We start from the raw sequence: 27,688 nt of genomic DNA on the forward strand, positions 1-27,688 counted from the left end.
TCATGATCAAAGCTGAATTTTATTGAAATAGAAAGTAGTTGAAAATATTAGATATTTGACAAAGATATTTTAGACATTCTTTTAACTCTTTTGCTAATAATAAAATTGAATGTTACATAATTGTGTTGTTAGAAATAATGTTCAACTATAATTTAAAATTCAAGTTATTGGTTTTCCCATTCTTATATGGAACTCTTTTCCCAATTCAAAGAACCATGACTGAATTACTGCGATTTCAGTTAAATCTGAATTTCTAAATTTATGTGGAAGCTGAAACGGCACATTATAAAGTTTGTAAGGGAATGACTTCTGGAGAGATGAAAGGACACACCCACCACAGAAATATATCATTTTCTCCCACCTCCAAAAGAGTACATGCAAATGTTTGGAGAGGGACTGTAAGTTAGAAAGAGACAACTTAAGAAGATGCAAGTTTCAGACTAAAACATCTCTGCTGTTTAAGAGGTTTAGCATCGAGTTTTGTTTTTAGTCTTCTGATATTAAGTTTATATTGTTTAGATAGGTTTTAGGAAGAAATAATTGACATATATATTTGTCAGATTTTCTAGTCCAGTTTTCCATCTTTCTTTTCACAATCTTTACAATCATGCTCTTTGCATTCAGCAGCTTTGCAGCCACACTGGTCAACTGAAATGTACTTGTACATTTTTGTGGTGTTATTGGCGCACTTTATCTGCACTTCCTTCTCGCTGGTCTTCATTTCTTGACAGCAGGTGCATGAATGCATCATGCTATTGGCCTTTGCCGAATACCTGTAAATAAAGATAGTTTCAAAAACAAACAACTGTTTAATAAGAAATTATCATAAAAAACAGCACATGCAGTTTAGCATGAATGAGTAAATAGTTTGTTTCTGCATATTTTCATGAATCTCACATTGAGGAGGATGCTCCACAGGATCCCTCACATGATGTGAGTTCCACTTTCTCAACTGATTTGCAGTCATTTATGTACAGATAGGTGGTGTTGGTGTGGATTTTACAGGGGGAAGGAGGCAGACCTGTGAATGACAGAAAATCACTTGAATGACCGGATTGGTAATTATCATGTTCTGTTTGTTGTTCATGTTTAATAATTTGATCGTCACCTAAAAAAGCTCTTAAGTCTAGAAGCCTTTGTGAATGAAAACATGCTGCTGAAATGATTTGTTTGTGGTTTGCCTGACAGGAAATTTATAAGCATTGGCTTTCTTTCTTGGGGTACCAGAAGAAAATATTTGAGATTTAACAGTTATAAATGATTTATGAAGGCATATATTAATATGAAATTACATTTTCAAAAATATATAGTAATACTGTGTAATGTGATTTTTTTTAATACTTACAAATTTTGCAGCAACCACTTGCATCTGTTTGCTCAGTTCCCTGCAAAACAGGGAGTTTGTACTGTAAACATTAGCAATTTACACAACTTACTTGTATAAAAAACTGTTGGAAGACCCAATAGCAGGTTGATTCTGTTTAATTAAAAAATTTGGCTTTGCAGTTATTTTAATTTAATGATGCATATTTTTATTTGGATGTAGTTTACATTGACTGTTTTTGGCTTCTGTACATTTTAAATACATTTAAATCAAAATTACAATTTTAGGAATTGTATTTTATAATTATAAAACAAAATCAAAGAAAGAAAGAAAGAAACTAACTAATCTTTCAAATGTTCTTTTTTGAGTGTCAATATTTGGCTGTAAGAAACAAAACCTCTGCTTTTAAAGGATTGTACTCACTGGAATGCAGTTGTTGGGATCAAATGGAGGACATGTTGTCTTTTGTACAGAAACTACAAATTCATTGTTCACTTGCTTGCAGTCATACTTGGTACACTGATCCTTTGACCAAGTTTGAGAAGGCTGTGAAGAACAGTAGTCAGTTATTAAAAATATATTTTTTTCATATCACAACTCATTAAGTGTTTCAATTATGTTGTACCAACCTTAATAATTACTGGAGAAGAAACGTCTGGGACATTCACAACACAGCTTGTCCTTATACATTCTCCACAACATGATCCAGGCACATCCGTATATTCATAGCCCTATTTTTTTTTAAAAAAATACAACATTTAATATTGTTTGAAACTTCACCCAGTTAAATCTACATATAGCATGATTAGTAGGCAGCAGTTACAAAATACTTAATAATCATCCTGCAAGTGGCATTTAGCAGATTGTGGTAGCTATTAGATCTGTGATACTCAAATAGTAAAATATTAGAGCAATATTATTTTCCAGAAATATTCTCATTGCTACTTAAGAAGGTTGAGTAGAAGGTTTGCTGAATTGGTAAAAACTATATTTATCAGATATTTAACAAATATTTTATAGATAGACATGTAAAGTCAGAGCATATCACATCAACATAACTATGTGAATAGCTAGCTGTGAAGTGAACAAATGAAAACCCTTTTAAAGATTGATTTCACAAATCAGCAACAGCATTTAGGGCAGCACTTTCCAATATTTAGATCAGGTCTTCAAACATATCAATAATAATACACTACATAAATTACATAAATCTTCACCTGTTTTAAAAACACACTCATCTTAGATTTCAAAAAATAAAGTATGTGAGTAAATGAGCCTGGATGTAAAATGTGAGGTCATTTAAAAACCTTATTTACATATAATTTTAGTGGTTCACATTCAGAATGAATGAAAATACAAAAATTTTCATCAAAAAGTACCTTGTCACAATTTTTTAAACACTGTTTTTCATTACACTTGTAGCTGTTCAGCTCCATTTTGGAATTCTTGGTTTCAGTGCAGAGGCATTGCTCACATAGGCTTTTGTGGAAATTATCACCAGGCTGTGTGTGAAAATAAAAAGTAATGTTTTAACAGTTTTAATAGTAACACATAATATAAATATTGCCTTTAAAGAAACCCTCCAAAATACATATAAATAAATATAAATATTCACTATAATTTTTCCTTACCTTGTACTCGGTATTATTAAAGACACAAACATCTTTGGGCACTAAATAAGACAGTGTTCACAAAAATAATTAGATTAAAGTTTAAGACTTTTCACACACTGAATAAACAACACCTATAAGTTGCACTAACCACAGCTGTAAACAGGGCAGCATTTATCCTTTGGGGTGTTAACCTTCAATTCAAATCCCACGTCACAATGTGGTTGCAATGGACACGTGTTCGTGTTACATTCTGTTGGTGGAAATAGTTCCAGCATTAGTGGATATAAAACAAAACAAACCAGTAAAATCCAGAATGAATTAGAGTATTTTACAGCAGGTGTTTCTGGAAAACACATATTTTAAAAAAAATGGAAATAGATCCAGAACATCAATGATATTTAGCAGTAGCTCATCTGGCTCAAAATCAGTTGCAACTCACAGGTTTTTTTCCTAAAAAACCCCCCCAACCTTAACCTTGAGAAAAATTAGTCTTATAGACCAAATTGATCATTGTGTGCAAGTTTCAATTCCTCTTTAGGAGGAGCATTGTGATTTGTGGATGGACAGACAGACAGATGAAGGTCCTTCAACCAGATGAGCTAAAAATATCATATTTAAAGGGCATATTCCTGGGCACCAGTTTAGCTCAGTGAGTGAGCAGCCACCCAAAAAAAATCCAAAACAACTTACCACATGTCGGTGTCACACAGCAGTCCACTGTTTTGTTCACCAGCACCTCACCTTCGGTGCACTTTACTGGATTTTGAGTAGCGCATGTTACATTCTTACAAACCACACTAAAAGTGTTCTTATCGCAAACACATTCCTGACAACCAATCTTCCAGGTTTCACCAAGCTATATGGGGGATAAAAAAGAATTATTTACACAACATCAACAAATACACTGTGAATAATTGAAAATGTATATGTAGAATATCATAGCATTTACCTCTTTAGGTTTGCCATCGGGTCCAGCGCAACCTTAAATCATAAAAACAAGCAGCTCACATGTATACTTACAAAGATTCACATTAGATTTTTCTTTAATATGCAACAGAAAATATGCTTACAAGAGGAGACGCAGACATCAGAGGTTGAACTGAACAAAGTCATTCCCGCTGGGCAGAAGCACCCCTCTCCAAAAGAATTGCAGTTCTTGTTTTGGGGACCTTCTGCATTACATTGCTGAGAGAACTGTTCATTGTATCTAAATAAGAAGTCAGTTAAGAGGTATCATTACTTCAGAAATAGAACAAGAATTTATAATTATATGTCAGTGTAGTACTTTTGTACTGGAGTAGGAGTAGCATCACTTAGTCCCCTTTGGTTCAGGCTGAAATCTGTTACTACAAATAATGACCTGAAATGTCACTAAAACTGATGCATGTTTTTCATCTCATACCACTTTGCATTCAACTTTCAGTTAGTTCAAGACTGATTGTATTTATCCTCCCCAGGGGATGATGTAATCTGTTCTGTTTGTTTCTCTGTCTGTCTGTTTGTTAGCTGTCCAGCATTCAGTTTTTAAGATACGTTTACATTTTGTGTGACGGTAGATACCAATAACAGATTTAATTTGGGTAAAAAAATCCAGTCAATGTGACATCAAATGTGAAAATCAGTAAAAACTTTATATTCTCCACATTTGTTATGGATAATCTTCAAATTTTCCAACAACAAACTAGGCTTTTGGAGACATGAGTACCTAGGTTAGCTGAGCATTTGAGGACATTTTAATATAAAAAAGATGTAAAACATCAAAGTTTTAGTATAGGCCTCACTCGCTGTGGGGAATTGCACTCTTTGAGTGCTCTTATTACACCTGTAACTGTACTTTGTGTTTAGTGTTACTTGGGTGCAGTTATGATAATGTAGTGATTACCTTGCATTGCAAGTTTGAACAACAGTTGGCCCACAAGGCTTGTAGACTTTATTGTCTGGGCATTTATATTCTACAAGAAACAAATATGTATTTAAGATGAAAATGGGTAGAAAACATCTAAAACATTATGGTTAAAAAAAAAAACTAAGAAAAAAAGCTCTGTCTTACCACACACTCCTTTAGTAGCATTCCTCCAGTCTACACAGATAGATGCCTCAGCACACATCAAGTTGTATGCCTCAATACTGCTGCATCCCATATTAACAGTTGTGTAGCAAACATCAAATTTACAGGCTTCATAAAATGGTTGTACACTTATTACTTTGTGGCATTCCTTGAATACCCTTAAAACACAATGTCAAATAAAGAAGATTACTCCAGTGGTCTCACTGATGGAACTAACATGTGTTTATATTTTAAATTCGTACTCGCTGTTTAGGATTTCACAAAGTGAGCTGTTGTCGCATTTTGGAGGTGGAGTTGGAGGTGGAGGTGGAGGTGGAGGCCCATTGCAGTATGGCGTATTGTTGACAGATACACGCCAATCATATGCCATGTCAGAGCATGATGGAGAAATCTGACCATTTTTCAGTCTGCAGTCATTTTTTGTGTTATTGTCACAGGTACCTTGCGAAAAGAAATGTTAACATTATACAGATTACAGCCAAACACAGGGACAAACTGACTATCAGCCTGTATATGAGCCTGGCATTCTTTACTAAGCGATACAGTAGCCCATGTTTTAATCATATGGGCTACAAACAGCACCATCACAAGTTCAATAAAACTGCAAGTGTTAATGCAGAAGAGAATGTTATATCAATCACAGATCGTGAAGGAAAATTTGACTTGTAAATATAGGTTTTTAATTAGAACATAGACTTATTTCTAGCATTATTTACTACCATATTATGCTCATTTAACTTTCACGATCAATACTTTAAGACATTCAACTATTAGCTTACCACACTGTCCTTCTGTGTTGCCATAGAAAAGAGTCATCGGTACATCTACGCTGAATAAAAGACCTTTGAACATCACAACTGCTTCAATTTTTGGGATTGTTAACCGCATCTCAATTCCTTGATTTGTGATGGTCATGTCATTATTTGTAAACATAGTAGTGACAAGACTGCCGTTGACATATACCTAAGGAATTTTAGCATTAATTACTATTAGTGAAATATCTCAATGGTGCTGCATAATATTTGAATATATTATAATGTCAGTACTTTTAAGACACTTTGTCTAAGTGATACCCACCTTGTTCACAGTCTTTGCTCCTCCTCTCTCCTGTGTTAGAATAACTGTATAGTTTTTGTAATACACAATAAGGGATTTAGGACAGGTCACAGTTCCAGTGGGATTACAGTTTACATTTTCAACATAAACTTTAAAATTGTGTCGAGGTGTGATCTCTTTAACCAGGACATAAGTGCAATTCTTTTGGAAGCTGTAGTATTGTCCATCAAATGTCACATAATGAGGATCTCCCCAGCCACCACAAACACCTGCAAATATTAGATTGAGATTGCATCAAAACAAAAGATAATTTTGTAATTTACTTACATGTTTAGCAGCTTTGATATGTGGAATTTTAAAAGGGTTTTATTGAAACTTACATTTGCATTCATAGTGGAAACAACAGCCATTTTCATCATAAACTTTAACTGGTGTTTGCCTATTCTCACAAACAATATTTGTTACATTACATTGCACATGTGTTGTAATGTGTTTTCCATTTTCACATGTTTCTGTGGTGCAGTTGTTTGAACGCCAGGTTTCACCATTCTGATGAGAGCAAAACAGTGCTTTTAGAAATGAATTACACATGAGTTACATTATATTTTAGCCTAAGAGGCATACACACTGATACACACTATAAATCACGTCGGATGTATTAAATTTAACACTTATCTGTATGTCCACAAATGTTGCAGAGGCTGTTTAAAAAATTATTTTGCTGTAAACTTTCAGTAAGAACTTTCAGTAACACCGAGAAATGCAACCACAGTGGAATTGCTAGCAAAGCCGTTACATTGCATAAAATTATAAATTTTACCTTGTTTCATATTTCAGCCTAAATAACTTTTTCTTTACCAATATATTTTAATTCAAATACCTTTCTAGGTGGATTGAGAAAGAGGCAGCCTGGGATTTCTGGAGTTACTGAAGTTACTGGAGTGCGAGGGCTCGTTATGGGAATAGATGAAGTTGGTGGAGTTGTAAAGTTACATGGCTGGGAACGGATTTCAGTACCACATGATGAATTGCAATATGCAGTGTAACACCAGCCTTTTCCATCAGTCTTATTGTACATGAAGGTACCTATGTGACAATAAGAACTGAGTTAGAGCTAAATAACTAATAATGGATTGTAAAACGTACAGTTGTTAACATTGTGAGTTGGCCACAATAGCAACAGAGTTGATTATTAGATTTTCCTGTGGCCACTTCAAGTTTCTGCACAAAAGGTTAATTATTCCTCAATGGACGTGGATAAAAAAAACTATATTTTAAACACTTTATGAAAAAAAGTTTTATAAAAAGGAAAGGCAAAATAAGAAAATAAAGTTTAATAACTAAATAATTATTGCATGGACAACAACGAGGAAAGAAGCACAAAACTTACCAGCAAAAAATGAATGATTCTGGTATTTACACTGACAGTGGGTTTGATTTCCTGTTATTGGTGATGTTTTTACCATTGTATTTGTAATTATTTTAGGGGTTGTTGTGGGCGGTGTTCCTGTGGTTGTAGTAGTGGAGGGTGAAGCTGTTGTGGTTTTTGTAGGCGGTGTTCCTGTGGTTGTTGTTGTGGGTGGTGTTCCTGTGGTGGTTGTTGTGGGAGGTGAAAATGTGGTTGTTGTTGTGGGAGGTGTTCCTGTGGTGGTTGTTGTGGGAGGTGTCCCTGTGGTTGTTGTTGTGGGAGGCGATCCTGTGGTTGTTGTTGTGGGAGGTGAAAATGTAGTTGTTGTTGTGGGCAGTGTTCCAGTGGTTGTTGTTGTGGGAGGCGATCCTGTGGTAGTTGTTGTGGGAGGTGAAATTGTACTTGTTGTTGTGGGGGGTGAAAATGTAGTTGTTGTTGTGAGAGGTGTTCCTGTTGTGGTTGTTGTGGGCGGTGTTCCTGTGGTTGTTGTTGTGGGAGGTGTTCCTGTGGTGGTTGTTGTGGGAGGTGAACCTGTGGTTGTTGTTGTGGGAGGTGAAATTGTAGTTGTTGTTGTGGGAGGTGAAAATGTAGTTGTTGTTGTGGGAGGTGTTGCTGTTGTGGTTGTTGTGGGAGGTTTTCCTGTGGTTGTTGTAGTGGGAGGTGAACCTGTGGTTGTTGTTGTGGGAGGTGAAATTGTAGTTGTTGTTGTGGGAGGTGTTCCTGTGGTTGTTGTTGTGGGAGGTGAAATTGTAGTTGTTGTTGTGGGAGGTGTTGCTGTTGTGGTTGTTGTGGGAGGTGTTCCTGTGGTTGTTGTAGTGGGAGGTGAAGCTGTTGTGGTTGTTGTGGGAGTTGTTCCTGTGGTTGTTGTTGTGGGAGGTGAAAATGTAGTTGTTGTTGTGGGCGGTGTTCCAGTGGTTGTTGTTGTGGGAGGTGTTCCTGTGGTGGTTGTTGTGAGCGGTGTTCCTGTTGTGGTTGTTGTGGGAGGTGTTTCTGTGGTTGTTGTAGTGGGAGGTGAACCTGTTGTGGTTGTTGTGGGAGGTGTTCCTGTGGTTGTTGTAGTGGGAGGTGAACCTGTTGTGGTTGTTGCGGGAGGTGTTCCAGTGGTTGTTGTTGTGGGAGTTGAAAATGTGGTGGTTGTTGTGGGAGGTGTTCTTGTTGTGGTTGTTGTGGGCGGTGTTCCTGTTGTGGTTGTTGTGGGAGGTGTTCCTGTGGTGGTTGTTGAGGGAGGTGTCCCTGTGGTGGTTGTTGTGGGAGGTGTCCCTGTGGTCGTTGTTGTGGGAGGCGATCCTGTGGTTGTTGTTGTGGGAGGTGAAAATGTAGTTGTTGTTGTGGGTGGTGTTCCAGTGGTTGTTGTTGTGGGAGGTGTTCCTGTGGTTGTTGTAGTGGGAGGTGAACCTGTTGTGGTTGTTGCGGGCGGTGTTCCAGTGGTTGTTGTTGTGGGAGGTGTTCCTGTTGTGGTTGTTGTGGGAGGTGTTCCTGTGGTTGTTTTTTTTGTGGATACAGTTGTTGTTGTGGTAGACACACAAGTATAACGGCAACATAAAGCTCGTATTTCATAGTCATTACATTTTGGAGGAAAAACTTGGTCTTTGTTATGACAGATAAGTCCATCTTGTTGGTCACATACTAAAGTTTGACCTAAGTCTTCCAGCGACATATCTGGGAAGTCTTTAGCTCTACATTGTATCTTCACAGGTTTTGTGCACACACTCAGGTCCAGATCAGTAATGTTAGCGATGGATTCATAATCTCCACCATCCGGAGTACTACTGGGATAATTCTTATTACTCCAGGATGACCATGTACACTCGTAGTCATTGCAAGGTGTTGTAGTGGTTGTTTCTGTGGTTGTTGTGGGCGGTGTTCCTGTGGTTGTTGTTGTGGGAGGTGTTCCTGTGGTGGTTGTTGTGGGAGGCGATCCTGTCGCTGTTGTTGTGGGAGGTGTTCCTGTGGCAGTTGTTGTTGTGGGAGGTGAACCTGTGGTTGTTGTTGTGGGAGGTGAAATTGTAGTTGTTGTTGTGGGAGGTGAAAATGTAGTTGTTGTTGTGGGAGGTGTTCCTGTGGTTGTTGTTGTGGGAGGTGAAAATGTAGTTGTTGTTGTGGGAGGTGTTCCTGTGGTTGTTGTTGTTGGAGGTGTTCCTGTGGTTGTTGTTGTCGGTGGTGTTCCAGTGGTTGTTGTTGTGGGAGGTGAAAATGTAGTTGTTGTTGTGGGAGGTGTTCCTGTTGTGGTTGTTGTGGGAGGTGTTCCTGTGGTGGTTGTTGTGGGAGGTGTTCCTGTTGTGGTTGTTGTGGGCGGTGTTCCAGTGGTCGTTGTTGTGGGAGGTGATCCTGTGGTTGTTGTTGTGGGAGGTGAAAATGTAGTTGTTGTTGCGGGCGGTGTTCCAGTGGTTGTTGTTGTGGGAGGTGTTCCTGTGGTGGTTGTTGTGAGCGGTGTTCCTGTTGTGGTTGTTGTTGTGGGAGGTGTTCCTGTGGTTGTTGTAGTGGGAGGTGAACCTGTTGTGGTTGTTGTGGGAGGTGTTCTTGTGGTTGTTGTTGTGGGAGGTGTTCCAGTGGTTGTTGTTGTGGGAGGTGAAAATGTAGTTGTTGTTGTGGGAGGTGTTCCTGTTGTGGTTGTTGTGGGAGGTGTTCCTGTGGTGGTTGTAGTGGGAGGTGTTCCTGTGGTTGTTGTAGTGGGAGGTGAACCTGTTGTGGTTGTTGTGGGAGGTGTTCCTGTGGTTGTTGTAGTGGGAGGTGAACCTGTTGTGGTTGTTGCGGGCGGTGTTCCAGTGGTTGTTGTTGTGGGAGGTGTTCCTGTTGTGGTTGTTGTGGGAGGTGTTCCTGTGGTTGTTTTTTTTGTGGATACAGTTGTTGTTGTGGTAGACACACAAGTATAACGGCAACATAAAGCTCGTATTTCATAGTCATTACATTTTGGAGGAAAAACTTGGTCTTTGTTATGACAGATAAGTCCATCTTGTTGGTCACATACTAAAGTTTGACCTAAGTCTTCCAGCGACATATCTGGGAAGTCTTTAGCTCTACATTGTATCTTCACAGGTTTTGTGCACACACTCAGGTCCAGATCAGTAATGTTAGCGATGGATTCATAATCTCCACCATCCGGAGTACTACTGGGATAATTCTTATTACTCCAGGATGACCATGTACACTCGTAGTCATTGCAAGGTGTTGTAGTGGTTGTTTCTGTGGTTGTTGTGGGCGGTGTTCCTGTGGTTGTTGTTGTGGGAGGTGTTCCTGTGGTGGTTGTTGTGGGAGGCGATCCTGTCGCTGTTGTTGTGGGAGGTGTTCCTGTGGCAGTTGTTGTTGTGGGAGGTGAACCTGTGGTTGTTGTTGTGGGAGGTGAAATTGTAGTTGTTGTTGTGGGAGGTGAAAATGTAGTTGTTGTTGTGGGAGGTGTTCCTGTGGTTGTTGTTGTGGGAGGTGAAAATGTAGTTATTGTTGTGGGAGGTGTTCCTGTGGTTGTTGTTGTTGGAGGTGTTCCTGTGGTTGTTGTTGTCGGTGGTGTTCCAGTGGTTGTTGTTGTGGGAGGTGAAAATGTAGTTGTTGTTGTGGGAGGTGTTCCTGTTGTGGTTGTTGTGGGAGGTGTTCCTGTGGTGGTTGTTGTGGGAGGTGTTCCTGTTGTGGTTGTTGTGGGCGGTGTTCCAGTGGTCGTTGTTGTGGGAGGTGATCCTGTGGTTGTTGTTGTGGGAGGTGAAAATGTAGTTGTTGTTGCGGGCGGTGTTCCAGTGGTTGTTGTTGTGGGAGGTGTTCCTGTGGTGGTTGTTGTGAGCGGTGTTCCTGTTGTGGTTGTTGTTGTGGGAGGTGTTCCTGTGGTTGTTGTAGTGGGAGGTGAACCTGTTGTGGTTGTTGTGGGAGGTGTTCTTGTGGTTGTTGTTGTGGGTGGTGTTCCAGTGGTTGTTGTTGTGGGAGGTGAAAATGTAGTTGTTGTTGTGGGAGGTGTTCCTGTTTTGGTTGTTGTGGGAGGTGTTCCTGTGGTGGTTGTAGTGGGAGGTGTTCCTGTGGTTGTTGTAGTGGGAGGTGAACCTGTTGTGGTTGTTGTGGGAGGTGTTCCTGTGGTTGTTGAAGTGGGAGGTGAACCTGTTGTGGTTGTTGTGGGAGGTGTTCCAGTGGTTGTTGTTGTGGGAGGTGTTCCTGTTGTGGTTGTTGTGGGAGGTGTTCCTGTGGTTGTTTTTTCTGTGGATACAGTTGTTGTTGTGGTAGACACACAAGTATAACGGCAACATAAAGCTCGTATTTCATAGTCATTACATTTTGGAGGAAAAACTTGGTCTTTGTTATGACAGATAAGTCCATCTTGTTGGTCACATACTAAAGTTTGACCTAAGTCTTCCAGCGACATATCTGGGAAATCTTTAGCTCTACATTGTATCTTCACAGGTTTTGTGCACACACTCAGGTCCAGATCAGTAATGTTAGCGATGGATTCATAATCTCCACCATCTGGAGTACTACTGGGATAATTCTTATTACTCCAGGATGACCATGTACACTCGTAGTCATTGCAAGGTGTTGTAGTGGTTGTTTCTGTGGTTGTTGTGGGCGGTGTTCCTGTGGTTGTTGTTGTGGGAGGTGTTCCTGTGGTGGTTGTTGTGGGAGGCGATCCTGTCGCTGTTGTTGTGGGAGGTGTTCCTGTGGCAGTTGTTGTTGTGGGAGGTGAACCTGTGGTTGTTGTTGTGGGAGGTGAAATTGTAGTTGTTGTTGTGGGAGGTGAAAATGTAGTTGTTGTTGTGGGAGGTGTTCCTGTGGTTGTTGTTGTGGGAGGTGAAAATGTAGTTGTTGTTGTGGGAGGTGTTCCTGTGGTTGTTGTTGTTGGAGGTGTTCTTGTGGTTGTTGTGGGTGGTGTTCCAGTGGTTGTTGTTGTGGGAGGTGAAAATGTAGTTGTTGTTGTGGGAGGTGTTCCTGTTGTGGTTGTTGTGGGAGGTGTTCCTGTGGTTGTTGTTGTGGGAGGTGAAAATGTAGTTGTTGTAGTGGGAGGTGTTCCTGTGGTTGTTGTTGTTGGAGGTGTTCCTGTGGTTGTTGTTGTGGGTGGTGTTCCAGTGGTTGTTGTTGTGGGAGGTGAACCTGTGGTTGTTGTTGTGGGAGGTGAAATTGTAGTTGTTGTTGTGGGAGGTGAAAATGTAGTTGTTGTTGTGGGAGGTGTTCCTGTGGTTGTTGTTGTGGGAGGTGAAAATGTAGTTGTTGTTGTGGGAGGTGTTCCTGTGGTGGTTGTTGTTGTTGGAGGTGTTCTTGTGGTTGTTGTTGTGGGTGGTGTTCCAGTGGTTGTTGTTGTGGGAGGTGAAAATGTAGTTGTTGTTGTGGGAGGTGTTCCTGTTGTGGTTGTTGTGGGAGGTGTTCCTGTGGTGGTTGTAGTGGGAGGTGAAATTGTAGTTGTTGTTGTGGGAGGTGAAAATGTAGTTGTTGTTGTGGGAGGTGTTCCTGTGGTTGTTGTTGTGGGAGGTGAAAATGTAGTTGTTGTTGTGGGAGGTGTTCCTGTGGTTGTTGTTGTTGGAGGTGTTCTTGTGGTTGTTGTGGGTGGTGTTCCAGTGGTTGTTGTTGTGGGAGGTGAAAATGTAGTTGTTGTTGTGGGAGGTGTTCCTGTTGTGGTTGTTGTGGGAGGTGTTCCTGTGGTTGTTGTTGTGGGAGGTGAAAATGTAGTTGTTGTAGTGGGAGGTGTTCCTGTGGTTGTTGTTGTTGGAGGTGTTCCTGTGGTTGTTGTTGTGGGTGGTGTTCCAGTGGTTGTTGTTGTGGGAGGTGAACCTGTGGTTGTTGTTGTGGGAGGTGAAATTGTAGTTGTTGTTGTGGGAGGTGAAAATGTAGTTGTTGTTGTGGGAGGTGTTCCTGTGGTTGTTGTTGTGGGAGGTGAAAATGTAGTTGTTGTTGTGGGAGGTGTTCCTGTGGTGGTTGTTGTTGTTGGAGGTGTTCTTGTGGTTGTTGTTGTGGGTGGTGTTCCAGTGGTTGTTGTTGTGGGAGGTGAAAATGTAGTTGTTGTTGTGGGAGGTGTTCCTGTTGTGGTTGTTGTGGGAGGTGTTCCTGTGGTGGTTGTAGTGGGAGGTGTTCCTGTTGTGGTTGTTGTGGGCGGTGTTCCAGTGGTCGTTGTTGTGGAAGGTGATCCTGTGGTTGTTGTTGTGGGAGGTGAAAATGTAGTTGTTGTTGCGGGCGGTGTTCCAGTGGTTGTTGTTGTTGTTGGAGGTGTTCTTGTGGTTGTTGTTGTGGGTGGTGTTCCAGTGGTTGTTGTTGTGGGAGGTGAAAATGTAGTTGTTGTTGTGGGAGGTGTTCCTGTGGTGGTTGTTGTGAGCGGTGTTCCTGTTGTGGTTGTTGTTGTGGGAGGTGTTCCTGTGGTTGTTGTAGTGGGAGGTGAACCTGTTGTGGTTGTTGTGGGAGGTGTTCTTGTGGTTGTTGTTGTGGGTGGTGTTCCAGTGGTTGTTGTTGTGGGAGGTGAAAATGTAGTTGTTGTTGTGGGAGGTGTTCCTGTTGTGGTTGTTGTGGGAGGTGTTCCTGTGGTGGTTGTAGTGGGAGGTGTTCCTGTGGTTGTTGTAGTGGGAGGTGAACCTGTTGTGGTTGTTGTGGGAGGTGTTCCTGTGGTTGTTGAAGTGGGAGGTGAACCTGTTGTGGTTGTTGTGGGAGGTGTTCCAGTGGTTGTTGTTGTGGGAGGTGTTCCTGTTGTGGTTGTTGTGGGAGGTGTTCCTGTGGTTGTTTTTTCTGTGGATACAGTTGTTGTTGTGGTAGACACACAAGTATAACGGCAACATAAAGCTCGTATTTCATAGTCATTACATTTTGGAGGAAAAACTTGGTCTTTGTTATGACAGATAAGTCCATCTTGTTGGTCACATATTAAAGTTTGACCTAAGTCTTCCAGCGACATATCTGGGAAATCTTTAGCTCTACATTGTATCTTCACAGGTTTTGTGCACACACTCAGGTCCAGATCAGTAATGTTAGCGATGGATTCATAATCTCCACCATCTGGAGTACTACTGGGATAATTCTTATTACTCCAGGATGACCATGTACACTCGTAGTCATTGCAAGGTGTTGTAGTGGTTGTTTCTGTGGTTGTTGTGGGCGGTGTTCCTGTGGTTGTTGTTGTGGGAGGTGTTCCTGTGGTGGTTGTTGTGGGAGGCGATCCTGTCGCTGTTGTTGTGGGAGGTGTTCCTGTGGCAGTTGTTGTTGTGGGAGGTGAACCTGTGGTTGTTGTTGTGGGAGGTGAAATTGTAGTTGTTGTTGTGGGAGGTGAAAATGTAGTTGTTGTTGTGGGAGGTGTTCCTGTGGTTGTTGTTGTGGGAGGTGAAAATGTAGTTGTTGTTGTGGGAGGTGTTCCTGTGGTTGTTGTTGTTGGAGGTGTTCTTGTGGTTGTTGTGGGTGGTGTTCCAGTGGTTGTTGTTGTGGGAGGTGAAAATGTAGTTGTTGTTGTGGGAGGTGTTCCTGTTGTGGTTGTTGTGGGAGGTGTTCCTGTGGTTGTTGTTGTGGGAGGTGAAAATGTAGTTGTTGTAGTGGGAGGTGTTCCTGTGGTTGTTGTTGTTGGAAGTGTTCCTGTGGTTGTTGTTGTGGGTGGTGTTCCAGTGGTTGTTGTTGTGGGAGGTGAACCTGTGGTTGTTGTTGTGGGAGGTGAAATTGTAGTTGTTGTTGTGGGAGGTGAAAATGTAGTTGTTGTTGTGGGAGGTGTTCCTGTGGTTGTTGTTGTGGGAGGTGAAAATGTAGTTGTTGTTGTGGGAGGTGTTCCTGTGGTGGTTGTTGTTGTTGGAGGTGTTCTTGTGGTTGTTGTTGTGGGTGGTGTTCCAGTGGTTGTTGTTGTGGGAGGTGAAAATGTAGTTGTTGTTGTGGGAGGTGTTCCTGTTGTGGTTGTTGTGGGAGGTGTTCCTGTGGTGGTTGTAGTGGGAGGTGTTCCTGTTGTGGTTGTTGTGGGCGGTGTTCCAGTGGTCGTTGTTGTGGAAGGTGATCCTGTGGTTGTTGTTGTGGGAGGTGAAAATGTAGTTGTTGTTGCGGGCGGTGTTCCAGTGGTTGTTGTTGTTGTTGGAGGTGTTCTTGTGGTTGTTGTTGTGGGTGGTGTTCCAGTGGTTGTTGTTGTGGGAGGTGAAAATGTAGTTGTTGTTGTGGGAGGTGTTCCTGTGGTGGTTGTTGTGAGCGGTGTTCCTGTTGTGGTTGTTGTTGTGGGAGGTGTTCCTGTGGTTGTTGTAGTGGGAGGTGAACCTGTTGTGGTTGTTGTGGGAGGTGTTCTTGTGGTTGTTGTTGTGGGTGGTGTTCCAGTGGTTGTTGTTGTGGGAGGTGAAAATGTAGTTGTTGTTGTGGGAGGTGTTCCTGTGGTGGTTGTAGTGGGAGGTGTTCCTGTGGTTGTTGTAGTGGGAGGTGAACCTGTTGTGGTTGTTGTGGGAGGTGTTCCTGTGGTTGTTGAAGTGGGAGGTGAACCTGTTGTGGTTGTTGTGGGAGGTGTTCCAGTGGTTGTTGTTGTGGGAGGTGTTCCTGTTGTGGTTGTTGTGGGAGGTGTTCCTGTGGTTGTTTTTTCTGTGGATACAGTTGTTGTTGTGGTAGACACACAAGTATAACGGCAACATAAAGCTCGTATTTCATAGTCATTACATTTTGGAGGAAAAACTTGGTCTTTGTTATGACAGATAAGTCCATCTTGTTGGTCACATATTAAAGTTTGACCTAAGTCTTCCAGCGACATATCTGGGAAATCTTTAGCTCTACATTGTATCTTCACAGGTTTTGTGCACACACTCAGGTCCAGATCAGTAATGTTAGCGATGGATTCATAATCTCCACCATCTGGAGTACTACTGGGATAATTCTTATTACTCCAGGATGACCATGTACACTCGTAGTCATTGCAAGGTGTTGTAGTGGTTGTTTCTGTGGTTGTTGTGGGCGGTGTTCCTGTGGTTGTTGTTGTGGGAGGTGTTCCTGTGGTGGTTGTTGTGGGAGGCGATCCTGTCGCTGTTGTTGTGGGAGGTGTTCCTGTGGCAGTTGTTGTTGTGGGAGGTGAACCTGTGGTTGTTGTTGTGGGAGGTGAAATTGTAGTTGTTGTTGTGGGAGGTGAAAATGTAGTTGTTGTTGTGGGAGGTGTTCCTGTGGTTGTTGTTGTGGGAGGTGAAAATGTAGTTGTTGTTGTGGGAGGTGTTCCTGTGGTTGTTGTTGTTGGAGGTGTTCTTGTGGTTGTTGTGGGTGGTGTTCCAGTGGTTGTTGTTGTGGGAGGTGAAAATGTAGTTGTTGTTGTGGGAGGTGTTCCTGTTGTGGTTGTTGTGGGAGGTGTTCCTGTGGTGGTTGTAGTGGGAGGTGTTCCTGTTGTGGTTGTTGTGGGCGGTGTTCCAGTGGTCGTTGTTGTGGGAGGTGATCCTGTGGTTGTTGTTGTGGGAGGTGAAAATGTAGTTGTTGTTGTGGGAGGTGTTCCTGTGGTGGTTGTTGTGAGCGGTGTTCCTTTTGTGGTTGTTGTGGGAGGTGTTCCTGTGGTTGTTGTAGTGGGAGGTGAAAATGTGGTTGTTGTTGTTTCTGTGACTATGGTTGTAGTTGGTAGAGACGTTGTCGATGTTCGTAATGGTGTTGTTTTAGACCATGGAGAAGTTATTTGTGTTGTGGGAGTTAAAATTGTTGTGACAGCCTCTGTTATAACAGTAGAAGTCGTTTGAAATGTTTCTGTAGTGGGCCTCTCTGTTGTTGTTACTGGGAGTGTAGAAAAAATACAACATTTAGTTATACTTTTGTTTTTGCTAGAGTTAAATAAAAAATATTAAAAGAATTAAATCTTACCTGTAGAAGTGAAAGTAAACGGTGTTGGAGATATAGTTGTAGTTGTACAAGGCTCTATTATTCTTGTAATATTTCCATCACAAATAGCAGAGAAACAGGTTCCATTTCCATCATGCGTCATATAGAATTTGAACCCTTTGTCGTAATATTTCCCTTCATCATCATAACATCCACATGTATCAACACATTTCATGGTTACTTCTTCCAAATAAGGCCTTTCAGGTGGGCAAGTTGGATAGCAGCCTTAAGAATTGAGATATCACTGTAAATTTTCAAACCTCACACAAAATAGGTGCATGCATGAAATCTAGCCTAACCATTTTGAACAACTCTGAGAAGTGGAAGTAAAACAATAGGTAACGCCACAGTACAAAGTATTATGCTTTTCACAGTGGATTCCCATGCTGTGACTGCTCTGAACACAAATTTAAAAAATAAAATCCTTATTCTTTCTTCCTTACTCTCTGAAGTGCATGCTGGGAGTGTGGTAGTGGAGCATGTGGTGAGTCTCACTGAGAGATTGAGGACTTGCTTCTAACTTTACTTTTCTACCTGTTGTGTGTGTGTGTGTGTGTGTGTGTGTGTGTGTGTGTGTGTGTGTGTGTGTGTGTGTGTGTGTGTGTGTGTGTTTTACTGGGTATTATATTTAGAATTGATTGTTTGCTTAGAGTTTAAGTGAGTGTTGCTGATTTTTTTTGAGTGCGTAATACCAGCGTTTTGGCTAGTTGGCGTACAAGTTGCCAAAATGGACTTCACTAAACTTATGAGACAACATGGTTTTAAGATCGAGGAGTGTAGTCTGGTGTTGGGTGAAATTTCGGGTCAAAGCAGCATTAAATCTGCTGCTCAGACAAATAGCGTAGTGGTGATCTTTGTTGACAGTATGGAGAAGGCAAAATGTAATTTAAAAGTGTAATTTGGTGAATTATATTTTTTTTGTCAGTTTCTCCTTTAACCATGCCAGCTAAGTCCATATTGCAACATTCCTCTGTTTATCAGCAATAAATCTCAGCAATAAATCTTTATAGATCTTTATAGCTTTTAAAAGACTTTTAATAACTTCTGCACTAGTCTCTCCAGAGTTTCTGAGGAGTTCATCAAGGAGCTGGGGGAGCCTCTAACATTAAAAGAAGTTCATACTGCTTTACAAAGTATGCCAGTAAGGAAGGCCTCCAGCATAGATGGACTCCCATTTGAATTTAATAAAGCTTTTTGGTCTGACCTTTGTGATGATATAATGGAGGTTGTTGAGAAGGGCTTTGCTGAAGTTTTTTTTTTGCCTCAGAGCTACATGAGAGCTGTTCTAACATTCTTACTAGGGGTGGGGGAAAAAATCTATACTGTGTAGTATCGTGATATTTTGTTTGCTAATAATGTATCGATACAGGGACAGCAGAAATCGATATTTTGTTACAAACAATTTTTTCTCTGAAGTCAACATGCTCTGACTCCAGAGCATGTTGACTTCATGTTGACTTTTTTATTTAATGTAAAATTATATATTTTTTAATTTACTTTCAAATTCTTCAGTTGCTGAAGGGGCTGCATAGTTTTCATAAATTGCATAGTTCAGAATATCTATAATTGTACCAGATGGTTGCATTCAGTTAAGTTGGACTAGACTAATACAAACCGTTCAGTTTGTCAACAATAAAACTGACTGAAATGAGAGAAAGACTGAGTGTGAGACTTTATCAATATTCATTTGATCTAATATCAAAGTTTACCTTTATGTGCAGAATTTAAATATCGCAAAATATTTAAAAAAAAAATCGCAATAATATCGTATCGTGCGTTAAGTATTGTGATAATATCGTATCGTGAGTTGTATGGTGATTCCCACCTCTAATTCTTACCAAAGAAAGGTGATCTCCACTATATTAAGGACTGGTGGCCTGTCTCTTTATTGTGCACTGATTATAATGTGCACTGTCAAAAGTGCTGGCAAACAGACCAAAGAAGGTGATGAATCATGTTGTCCACTGAACACAAACCTACGGCGTGCCAGGCAGGTCTATTGTTGATAATGTGTCACTAGTCAAAGATATTTTGGAGGTCTCAAGCTCATTGTGATGTCATATTGTTGGGGTCCCACAACTTCCAGGTGGTTTGAAATGGAAAAGAGGATGTTTGAAGTATCTGGGTGTGTAACTGGGACATGAAGACACACTAAACAAGAATTGAGGGGAAGTTAGGGAAGTGGAGATGGTTGTTACCGCAGATGTCATATAAAGGCAGGGTTCCTATTATAAATATATTATAAACTAAGTTTGTTTTTTATTGTGGCATAGATTAACTTGTTTAGAGCCCCCTTCATTATTATTAAATAAATTCAGTCTTTGATGATCAAGTTTTTTTGGGATAACTGACATTGGATATCCCAGGCTGTGCTTTTTTTGCACAAAGAAAAAGGTGGACACGGACTAGTTCACCTAGAGAGCAGAACTGCAGCTTTCAGAATGCAGCTAATTCAGAAATACCTGATGGGAAGGGAAGAACATGTTTTCAGGAAACCAGTAACTAGTGTTTTGTAAGAGGAATGGGATAGTTGGGAATGGATAATTTTATGAAATTGTAATTTGATCTCATCTTCTTATTAAATGCCAATGTTTTATAACAGCCTTTTTAAAGCTTGGACCATTTTCAAATGGTCATTTTACTGGTTAAATATTAAAGCTGAATTTCTGTTTTATTAATTGGTGGATCATTTGACAGATTTTTTCTCTCAGTTGTGTTTTAATAATGTGGTCTGTTCTTTTGTCGATGGTCAATATTATTTCAAACATGTGTTTTTTGACTGCTTTTTTATTTTGTTAAAAAAAAACTTGTGATGTCCTCGTATTTATTTATTTAGAAATAAATGTGTGGTTAAAATCCAATCGTTCTTTCTTTCAATTCAATTAAATTCTATTTCATTTCAACAGTTGCCTCGAGGTGCTTTAATTTGAAAAGTATTGTAAAGTAAAGACTGTACAATAATAGGTTAATAATAATATCATGATGTCAGTGAGAGCAGCAGCCCCCGTCACCAGTTTCTGAAGTATTTTGTCAGTAAATTAGCTAAAAGGTAGATATAGGACACCAATACAGCTGGTTTCAAACAGTCGTTGAACATGGGGGCACATTTACACTACATTATCTACTTTACTTAAAAGGAGGAGACATGGTCAGTGATGCCTGGCTGTATAATTATGAACCTACAAATGCATGTACTTTCCTTTTCTTACAATGCATACCTTCTAATGCGGGAAGTTGATTGTAGCATATTCCAGAGGGATTTCTGCATGTCTTCATGCATGATCTTCCACAAGGCTTATAGTGCCATTCACACTGTCCATCAGGGTTGTAATAATCACAGAATACAGCTAATAAAACAAAAATAATAAATCATAAATAACAATGAACTCGATTTTACATTAAACCTTATTTGTAAACTTAGCTCATGCTGACAGTTATTATTATACTTTGCATTTTATATGTATCTTGTCACAGAAAAATAAAAAAAACACTCACGGCAGATGGTGGGAGTTCTCCATTTCACGCACACTCCTGCCTCATTACAGGCTGCTGCATAAGCTGCTACAGCTGAACAGAAACACTCACAATCTCCTCCTGAATTACAGGCACACGTGTCTCTCACACAGGCATCAAAATATTGTTGGGGATCCACCTTTTTGGAATAAGTAATTGTAAATGTAAGTAAAGAGTGACTTTGGTCCATTATAGCCTAAACGTTTACTTACATTCATAAACACTTACCTTTGAATAGCAGGCCTCAAATACTGCACTCTTGATAATGCTGCAGTGCTTCACTGCCCATGCCTGTCTGTGTGAGTACAGTGTACATGCATCCTTTGGAGTTTGTGCACTTGAGCAGCTAGGTGACACTTGCCAGCTGTTTCCGAATATAAGGGGATCAACCACAACTTCTTTATTTCTGGTAGTGAAATCATTCTTGATATTTCCATCAAAATTTCCACACAGACCGCAGACTTTGCCCTAAGAAAAGAACAAGTTTGTTTATATCTCTCTATCTCTCTATCTATCTATATATGTGTATGTGTGTATGTGTGTGTGTGCTCACAGACCTTGAATGTAGATCTGAGTTTTATCATGAGGGTTGTCTTTTTATCCCAAATGACAATAAGGCCATTCTTCGCTTCAATGACGAGATATAAACCCAAAGTGTGGACTTGATAGGGTATTTCTTCCCCACTGTTTTTTTTTAAAACTTTGATATGTTCATCTGAGAGACGAATTTCACTGTTCTGTTAAAAACAAAACATGCTAATTGGGAATTGTGAAAAACGATGTGACCATTTAGGAACATTAATACGTATGGATTTGCAACAATTGTAGACCAGATTACAGTACCCAGCAAAAGGTTAATATTTAATTTTTTGCCATGCTTAATTATCAAAAATAGAACAGGGCTCATGTTGAAACACACAGTCCAACTCACTATATTAACGACAACACTGTGTACCCTGTTTCTTTTTCAAAAAACCCATTTTCTCATATAGTGATAATAATAATGAGGTAATAGCATAGCATAGCATAGCATCTTTATTTATGACGCACTTTACATCCAACAATGTTGACCAAAGTGCTACAAATATAAAACAGAGAGGAAACAGTTTAAATTACATATAAAATATCTTAAAATTAAAAATAATATAATTAATAAGAAACATATTAAGAGACATCAACAAGTCCTGCTATGCTAAAAGCCAAGGTAAATAAATATGTTTTAAGACGTGATTTAAAAACAGATAAGGAAGGTGCCTGTAATGCATAATTATTAATTATTAAGGTATCTATCTTTTTTAAAAAAACAACTTGTAAATGCAATTTCTGTTCATATTTACATACCCCTAAATAGAGCGTGATGTCAAAGGAGCAGACGCTTTCAGCATTTTCGCAGGGGATGCTCTCAGTCAGTACCTGAAAGGTGCCGTTCTCACCTCCACAGGAATCCTGCAGGATTCTCATGTCAGTATCACAGGACTGAATTTAACAGGTCATAAAGATTAAACGTAAGTGCAGACTGTACCTGGGTGAAGATGTAGCTACAGCCTCCACTAAAGGCAAATCTTGATTCATCAAAAGTGATGTAATTCCCTGCTCCATAAATGGTACAGGTTCCACCACAGTCTTGACCTGTACATTCCCATATGCTGCTTTTGCATGTGCTTAGATTTGAAAAGGGAAGTTAAATCTTGTTAAATAACTATTCCCAAAGCCCCCCCCCAAAAAAAAAGTTTCAGTGATGTGAAAAACATGCTTGGGGACACCAGAGTTTGAGTATTATTTAGTGTGTTTTTAAAATATACTCTTTATTTAAACAGAGTTGATGGATGAGTAAATAACAGGAAATTGTTAGAAAAAACCCCAAGAAGAACAAAAAAAGCCCTCACCATGTATTGCAGTCTACTTTAACAGATTGTCCATGTGTATAGTATTGTCCATTATATGGGCAGGGGCAGTCCTCCTGCTTTACACAGCCTCCATTATTATCTGATAGCAGGCCATCAGGACATACACATCCTGAGATACAATCTGTGCTGATCTGTTCAGGATAACAGAGACATATTTCATCAATATGCTTAATAACTGATTATGCTGTTGTAATGTCCATGTGTGGCAGTTATGAATCAGCTTCTCAGTCTTACACATTGTTTGTTCAGTGTCTGGCAGCTTTTTTGGCACTCAGATCCCTTTTCTCCCGGCTTTGCATTTGAGCAGTTGAGGAAAACCATTGGGCTTGTGCATGCTGAGAACAATGACAGTGTCTTTAAAGGGACACAACTGTATGGTTGTATTTACTTATACTTTGCTTTTCAGTAGAAATAACCATTTAATGAACAGTAATTAAGTACTTTGTACCTACTTTGAATCACTTGTTTTCCTGAACAGGTTAATTCTCCACCATAGCAAGAGCTGAAACATAAATGAAGATAGGCAAGACAAAGAAAAGAGATGCATTGTATCAGTTCAATGAAATAACAAGGTATCAATTGCAGCTGTGTGTATTCAGGTTAAACATTCCTGGGACAACTTCACTTGGTGATACTTGGGCATGTCACAAGCTGAACCACATCAGTGAAGCAATAAAGTTCTTTGATAATGAAACTTGAATTTGCCAGAATCTTAACTTCTTTGCACATTTGCATAGGCCCTGAGAGTTAAGTGAGTCCACTTGCTGAATGAAATGAGTTATTTGTTTTGTAACAGGGTTAAAAAACAAAGAAGCCAAACACGCATGCCCTGCCCCTGCCTAAAAATAGCTATCAAGTAAAACTACCAAAGTGAAAGCAATTTCTCTTTCATTTCATCTCAAACAATGTTCTTTTTTAACTTTTCTTATTTATTTGCACTCGTCCTTTAAATTACTGCCATCTTTTGTTGACAAGTGTGTCTAGCATGCTTGTTTTGATTCACATTGGACTGTGTGGCATGTCTCCATTTTCTGAGTGTGTCCATGTCCACTTCACAGTGGCTTCAGTTTGTTACTTAATGTATAATTTGCCAATAATACAGTTTTATTTTACATCTCACAATAATATCAATAATTATCAAGCTGGACTATTTGACAAGAATATTTGAAATGGTGCACAATGGTGTTTTTAGGACCCCCAAGGCTAACTACTGTAAAGCAAAAAACGTAATTTTATTTATTGTATTTAATTGACTTTGCTTCACCCTATCAAAACCCACACATTTGCATTGCTATGGCCCAATGTCAACTTGAAACGATGTTACATCCAACTGGATTCAATGGTTACTAGCAATGTTCCTTCTAAGAGTGTGTGTAATCGCACACTGCTGGCACGGTCTCCGCACACAGAAAATCTGTGTTGCGCACCAAAAAAATCTAACCTGAATTGGAATTAAAACAATTTATTCTGTTTTGTAGTGTGAGTCAGTAAGTGGCTGCTCCAGCCAATGATGTGAGCAAAAACAAAACTAACCCCGCCCCATCCTTTCCTATTGGTGGACAAATGTACCATGTTGACCAATCTAAAAATGTTGGCAGCATGACATTTAGATGTTTAGGAAGGGGGGAAGTTTTAGGAGTGACGGCGGGGTTTGGAGATGTGAGAGATTTACGATGTTTCGTGTGTTTGGAGTCTGAAGTTAATGTGTTGTGTAGTTAGTGTGTAGTGTAGTCACTAGTTTTGTTGTGTGTGTCAGAACAATGAGGCGACTGCTGAATGTTGCAGGTGTTACAGGAGTGATACATCTCCTGTTGCCAGGTCTGCAGGCTTGTGATGTTCACCTTTATCTCATAGTGGACAAAAATTATTTTTTGGAGTGGCACAAATACTTTGTGTGGCATCAAATTTGATGCAGAACAGTTGATTGTTCTGTAAGTAGTTTGAAATGTTTTTTTTTTTTTTTAAACGCCTTGGCTGCATTTTTAGGTAAATAGCTGCAAAAAATTTAGTTGTTTGCAAAACTCATTTTTTTGAAGAACTATATAATTAATTGCCCAACATTGGTCATCATATACTGTATTTTACAGACAGAGAGTTACAAGACTCTCTCCCAGACCACAGACTCATACTCATAATACAGTCAGAGCTTTATTTAAAAAATAATAATAAAAAATTGTGTTTTCAAAATTGGAGTTCAAGTTATTTTTACTTCCAATAGTGTTAACATACTACACAGGTCTTGAACAAGATTTATTTTTTAAATTTTCATTGTAAGTGGATTAAAGCAGTTAATTAAAAGTAGTCCAACATAAATGTAAATGCTGTAATTTGATTATTTTAATAAACCATGTAACTTGGATGGATTCAGTGATGTGCACACGTCTAATGTTGCTTATGGTGGTCCAAGGGACCGCTCAGAGAGTTTGTGTGTTTGCTCAGACACATAAAAAATTAGAAGGAACATTGGTTACTAGTACCTGGTTTCAGAGTATCAAATATCTTGCCCCATGAAAAATGGACATGGGAAAAAAGTTCCAGACAAAAAATAGAAATGTAACAAGTTTACAGTTTTTGTCTCATATATTGGCCACAATTTCACTCCACTTTAGGCAGACTTTTGTAGGGCAAAGTACAACCAATCAATCGCATACTCTTCTACAAGTATAAAGGCACCAAAAAAACATCTTGGCAAGCACAAGTGCAGTACTTCACAGCATACTAAATTATTGGTGTTTTCTCTTCCCTTGTTCTTATCTACTTTATGTTAACCATCAAACATCATCAAAACACAAAATAAATAAATAACTAAATTAATGAATTAATAAAAATACAGAATATATGGAAAAACATACCAAGTCTGTCCATTACTGAGTGTAGTAACCTGCCCGGGATGCACCACTGTGTCTCCAGCGTAACAGGAACATTGTGAGGGTAACACACACTCGTTCTTCTCATTTAGATAAGTTCCTTCAGCACAGCCACAGCCATCAAGCTCAGTAAAATCAACCCCACATGTTAAATCTGACTGACTAAGAGAGCGACAGGTGCGACCACAGCTTGTCATTTTGTAGTCATACACAAAAGTAGGTGGGCAGTCATTTGTGTATTTCTCTGTTGGAAGAAAAAAGGACCCTTTACAGTTTAAACAGAGACAGATATGATTTATTGTAGTAGATAATTTCATTTAAACTTACGGCATGTGTTGTTCCTCCATCCAGTCAATAATACACCTTCAATAGCACATGCATGAACATAGGCGGACAAAGCAGCACACAAGCAATCCTCACTTTTTTCACAGGCACAGGTGTCATAAATACAATTCTGCGAAGAGAAACAGCAAAAAGCTTAATCATCAGTTAAAGCTAATAAATAATTAAAATAAAAACATACACTTGATTACAAAAAAGAAGAAATCCCTGCTTACAAGTTGATACTCTACTGGGTGTACCACAGGATGGCACGGTGAAAAAACACCTTTTGGGTCTGACAGCTGGGAGCACCAGTGTTTGGCATATTCCTCTACAGAAAGAAACAGGTTTACTTAAAAAGTGATAAGCCATCAACAAAACATAGAGCATGATGACTGTGACCTACCCTTTTCTGTACTCAAACTACAGGGGTCCCCGAGTATATTTGTCACGTCAGGGCAGTTTGGCTTGGTTTTCCATGTGTTGGCAAATGTCCAAGCTGTATTTTCAATTATACCGGAGGTTGTTTTGAAGTCCTGTGATCCATCGTTATCAAAATCTCCACACAGACCTGGATAAAGATGATCATGGTGTAACATAACAATCTTCACACTTTAAACTTAATCCCAAAACCAATCAAAATCCAAACCCACCGACGAGTTTTCCTTTATTAGATACACTGGCTTTGATGTAGACCTGCATAACAGGTGTGAGCTGAATCTCAACATCAAGCCCGTAGGTGGTTTGCATTACAAGAAAGAATGTAGATGGGTGGAAAATTGTGATATCATCTGTAAAGGGAAATATATTTTATACGTATATATTTTCAAATTAAATGATGAGACTCATTTAAATGTTGAGATTTCATTCACTAAAAGATAAACAAGTGCTCACCCAAAAAGAGAGGAAGCTGAGTGAGCAGTGTGTGGTAAAAGACTCGCCCACTGGCATCAATTTTAACAATCTATAGGACAAAGTATATTACTATATCAGAAAAGCCATCTGAACCATTGGAAAACAAAATAAACTGGATAAAAATATACACATATTTTACCACATGATCTGACAGTAGTAGAGTGATTGAAGCCAGACAAGTTGATTTATCAGATTTTTCACATTTAGCCAAGTCGCCTTGAAGGCTGAAAGTCCCTTTGATTTCCTAAAATTGAAAAGTCAAAAATGCACTTACACATGTAGTTTACATGTATAATACATGTTTGTGAATAATAACAATAAAAATAATATAAAAAACAAAAGAAAGTTATTTTCTGTTTCACCTCACCTTTGTCAGAACATAAGAACACTCTCCGTGAAACATATACGTTTTATCGTCATAGGTGGTGATGTGAGAGCCACCCAGGATGGAACAAACACCAGGGCAGTCTTTAAGATTACAGATCCACTCACCATTTTTGCAGGTGCTGTTAAACAGAGGTCCGTCAGTTCATCTTCATAAACCAGTGTGAATATAGATATGAAGTTATAAATGATACAGTTACCAGCTCTTGCATGGCCCGGAGTAGGATTGCCCCGGTTGGTATATTTCTTCATTATGCGGGCAGCTGCAGTTGTCAACAGTGATGCACCCAGTATGTGTGACATCATCCAACACAGTCCCTTTGGAAACAGATAGTTTTATGATAATACACAAAATCACCATTAGGTCTGATGGGTATGTCATCGGCACATTTTGAGGCCCCAAATGTTCCTATTTTTTAACATAGATGTCCTCACTTTCCTCACTTTCCCAATGGGCTAAAAAGACCTAAGAAGAAATTTTCTTAGATTTCACTGTGGTAAACGTTGCAACCCAGGATGGCAACATTTGATCAAATATTATCCAATTTAGCTTCACAAATACACTATA

At 39.6% G+C, this 27,688-nt stretch overlaps 1 protein-coding gene across 1 annotated transcript; it reads right to left on the reverse strand.

The window, feature by feature from the left end:
- Positions 1 to 27,554, reverse strand: LOC146704708 (uncharacterized). The gene is made up of 41 exons (XM_085465302.1): positions 27,321 to 27,554; positions 27,104 to 27,242; positions 26,876 to 26,980; positions 26,716 to 26,785; positions 26,475 to 26,612; positions 26,228 to 26,392; positions 26,058 to 26,152; positions 25,828 to 25,954; positions 25,486 to 25,744; positions 23,086 to 23,135; positions 22,868 to 22,968; positions 22,613 to 22,764; positions 22,249 to 22,387; positions 22,068 to 22,172; positions 21,284 to 21,463; positions 20,955 to 21,194; positions 20,709 to 20,865; positions 20,432 to 20,560; positions 17,196 to 17,438; positions 17,000 to 17,108; positions 16,170 to 16,225; positions 11,424 to 12,803; positions 7,452 to 11,381; positions 6,942 to 7,147; positions 6,442 to 6,610; positions 6,083 to 6,330; positions 5,785 to 5,968; positions 5,248 to 5,446; positions 4,988 to 5,163; positions 4,820 to 4,889; positions 4,008 to 4,144; positions 3,887 to 3,918; positions 3,628 to 3,793; positions 3,086 to 3,187; positions 2,956 to 2,996; positions 2,704 to 2,826; positions 1,954 to 2,055; positions 1,748 to 1,870; positions 1,346 to 1,385; positions 898 to 1,021; positions 1 to 773 (listed from the first exon to the last, which is right to left on the reverse strand). The coding sequence occupies exons 1-41, from the start codon at positions 27,500 to 27,502 to the stop codon at positions 566 to 568; spliced, it is 10,701 nt and encodes a 3,566-aa protein (XP_085321428.1). The 5' UTR covers positions 27,503 to 27,554; the 3' UTR covers positions 1 to 565.
- Between the last annotated feature and the right edge of the window lie 134 nt (positions 27,555 to 27,688).

Source organism: Copadichromis virginalis, linkage group LG7 (genome assembly GCF_057382275.1).
Source record: "Copadichromis virginalis isolate Kocher_CV1m ecotype Utaka linkage group LG7, C_Virginalis_male_GT1.1, whole genome shotgun sequence".
Taxonomy (NCBI): domain Eukaryota; kingdom Metazoa; phylum Chordata; class Actinopteri; order Cichliformes; family Cichlidae; genus Copadichromis; species Copadichromis virginalis.

What these genes read in the sequence shown, in the direction of transcription:
- LOC146704708 (XM_085465302.1), bottom strand. Translation starts at nt 27,502, where the DNA reads ATGACATACCCATCAGACCTAATGGTGATTTTGTGTATTATCATAAAA. An exon ending in ACACAAATAACTTCTCCATG is followed by an intron (nt 16,226 to 16,999) that starts GTCTAAAACAAC and finishes TTATCCCAGTAG; the next exon opens with TACTCCAGATGGTGGAGATT. An exon ending in GTTCAAACTTGCAATGCAAG is followed by an intron (nt 4,145 to 4,819) that starts GTAATCACTACA and finishes CTTCTTATTTAG; the next exon opens with ATACAATGAACAGTTCTCTC.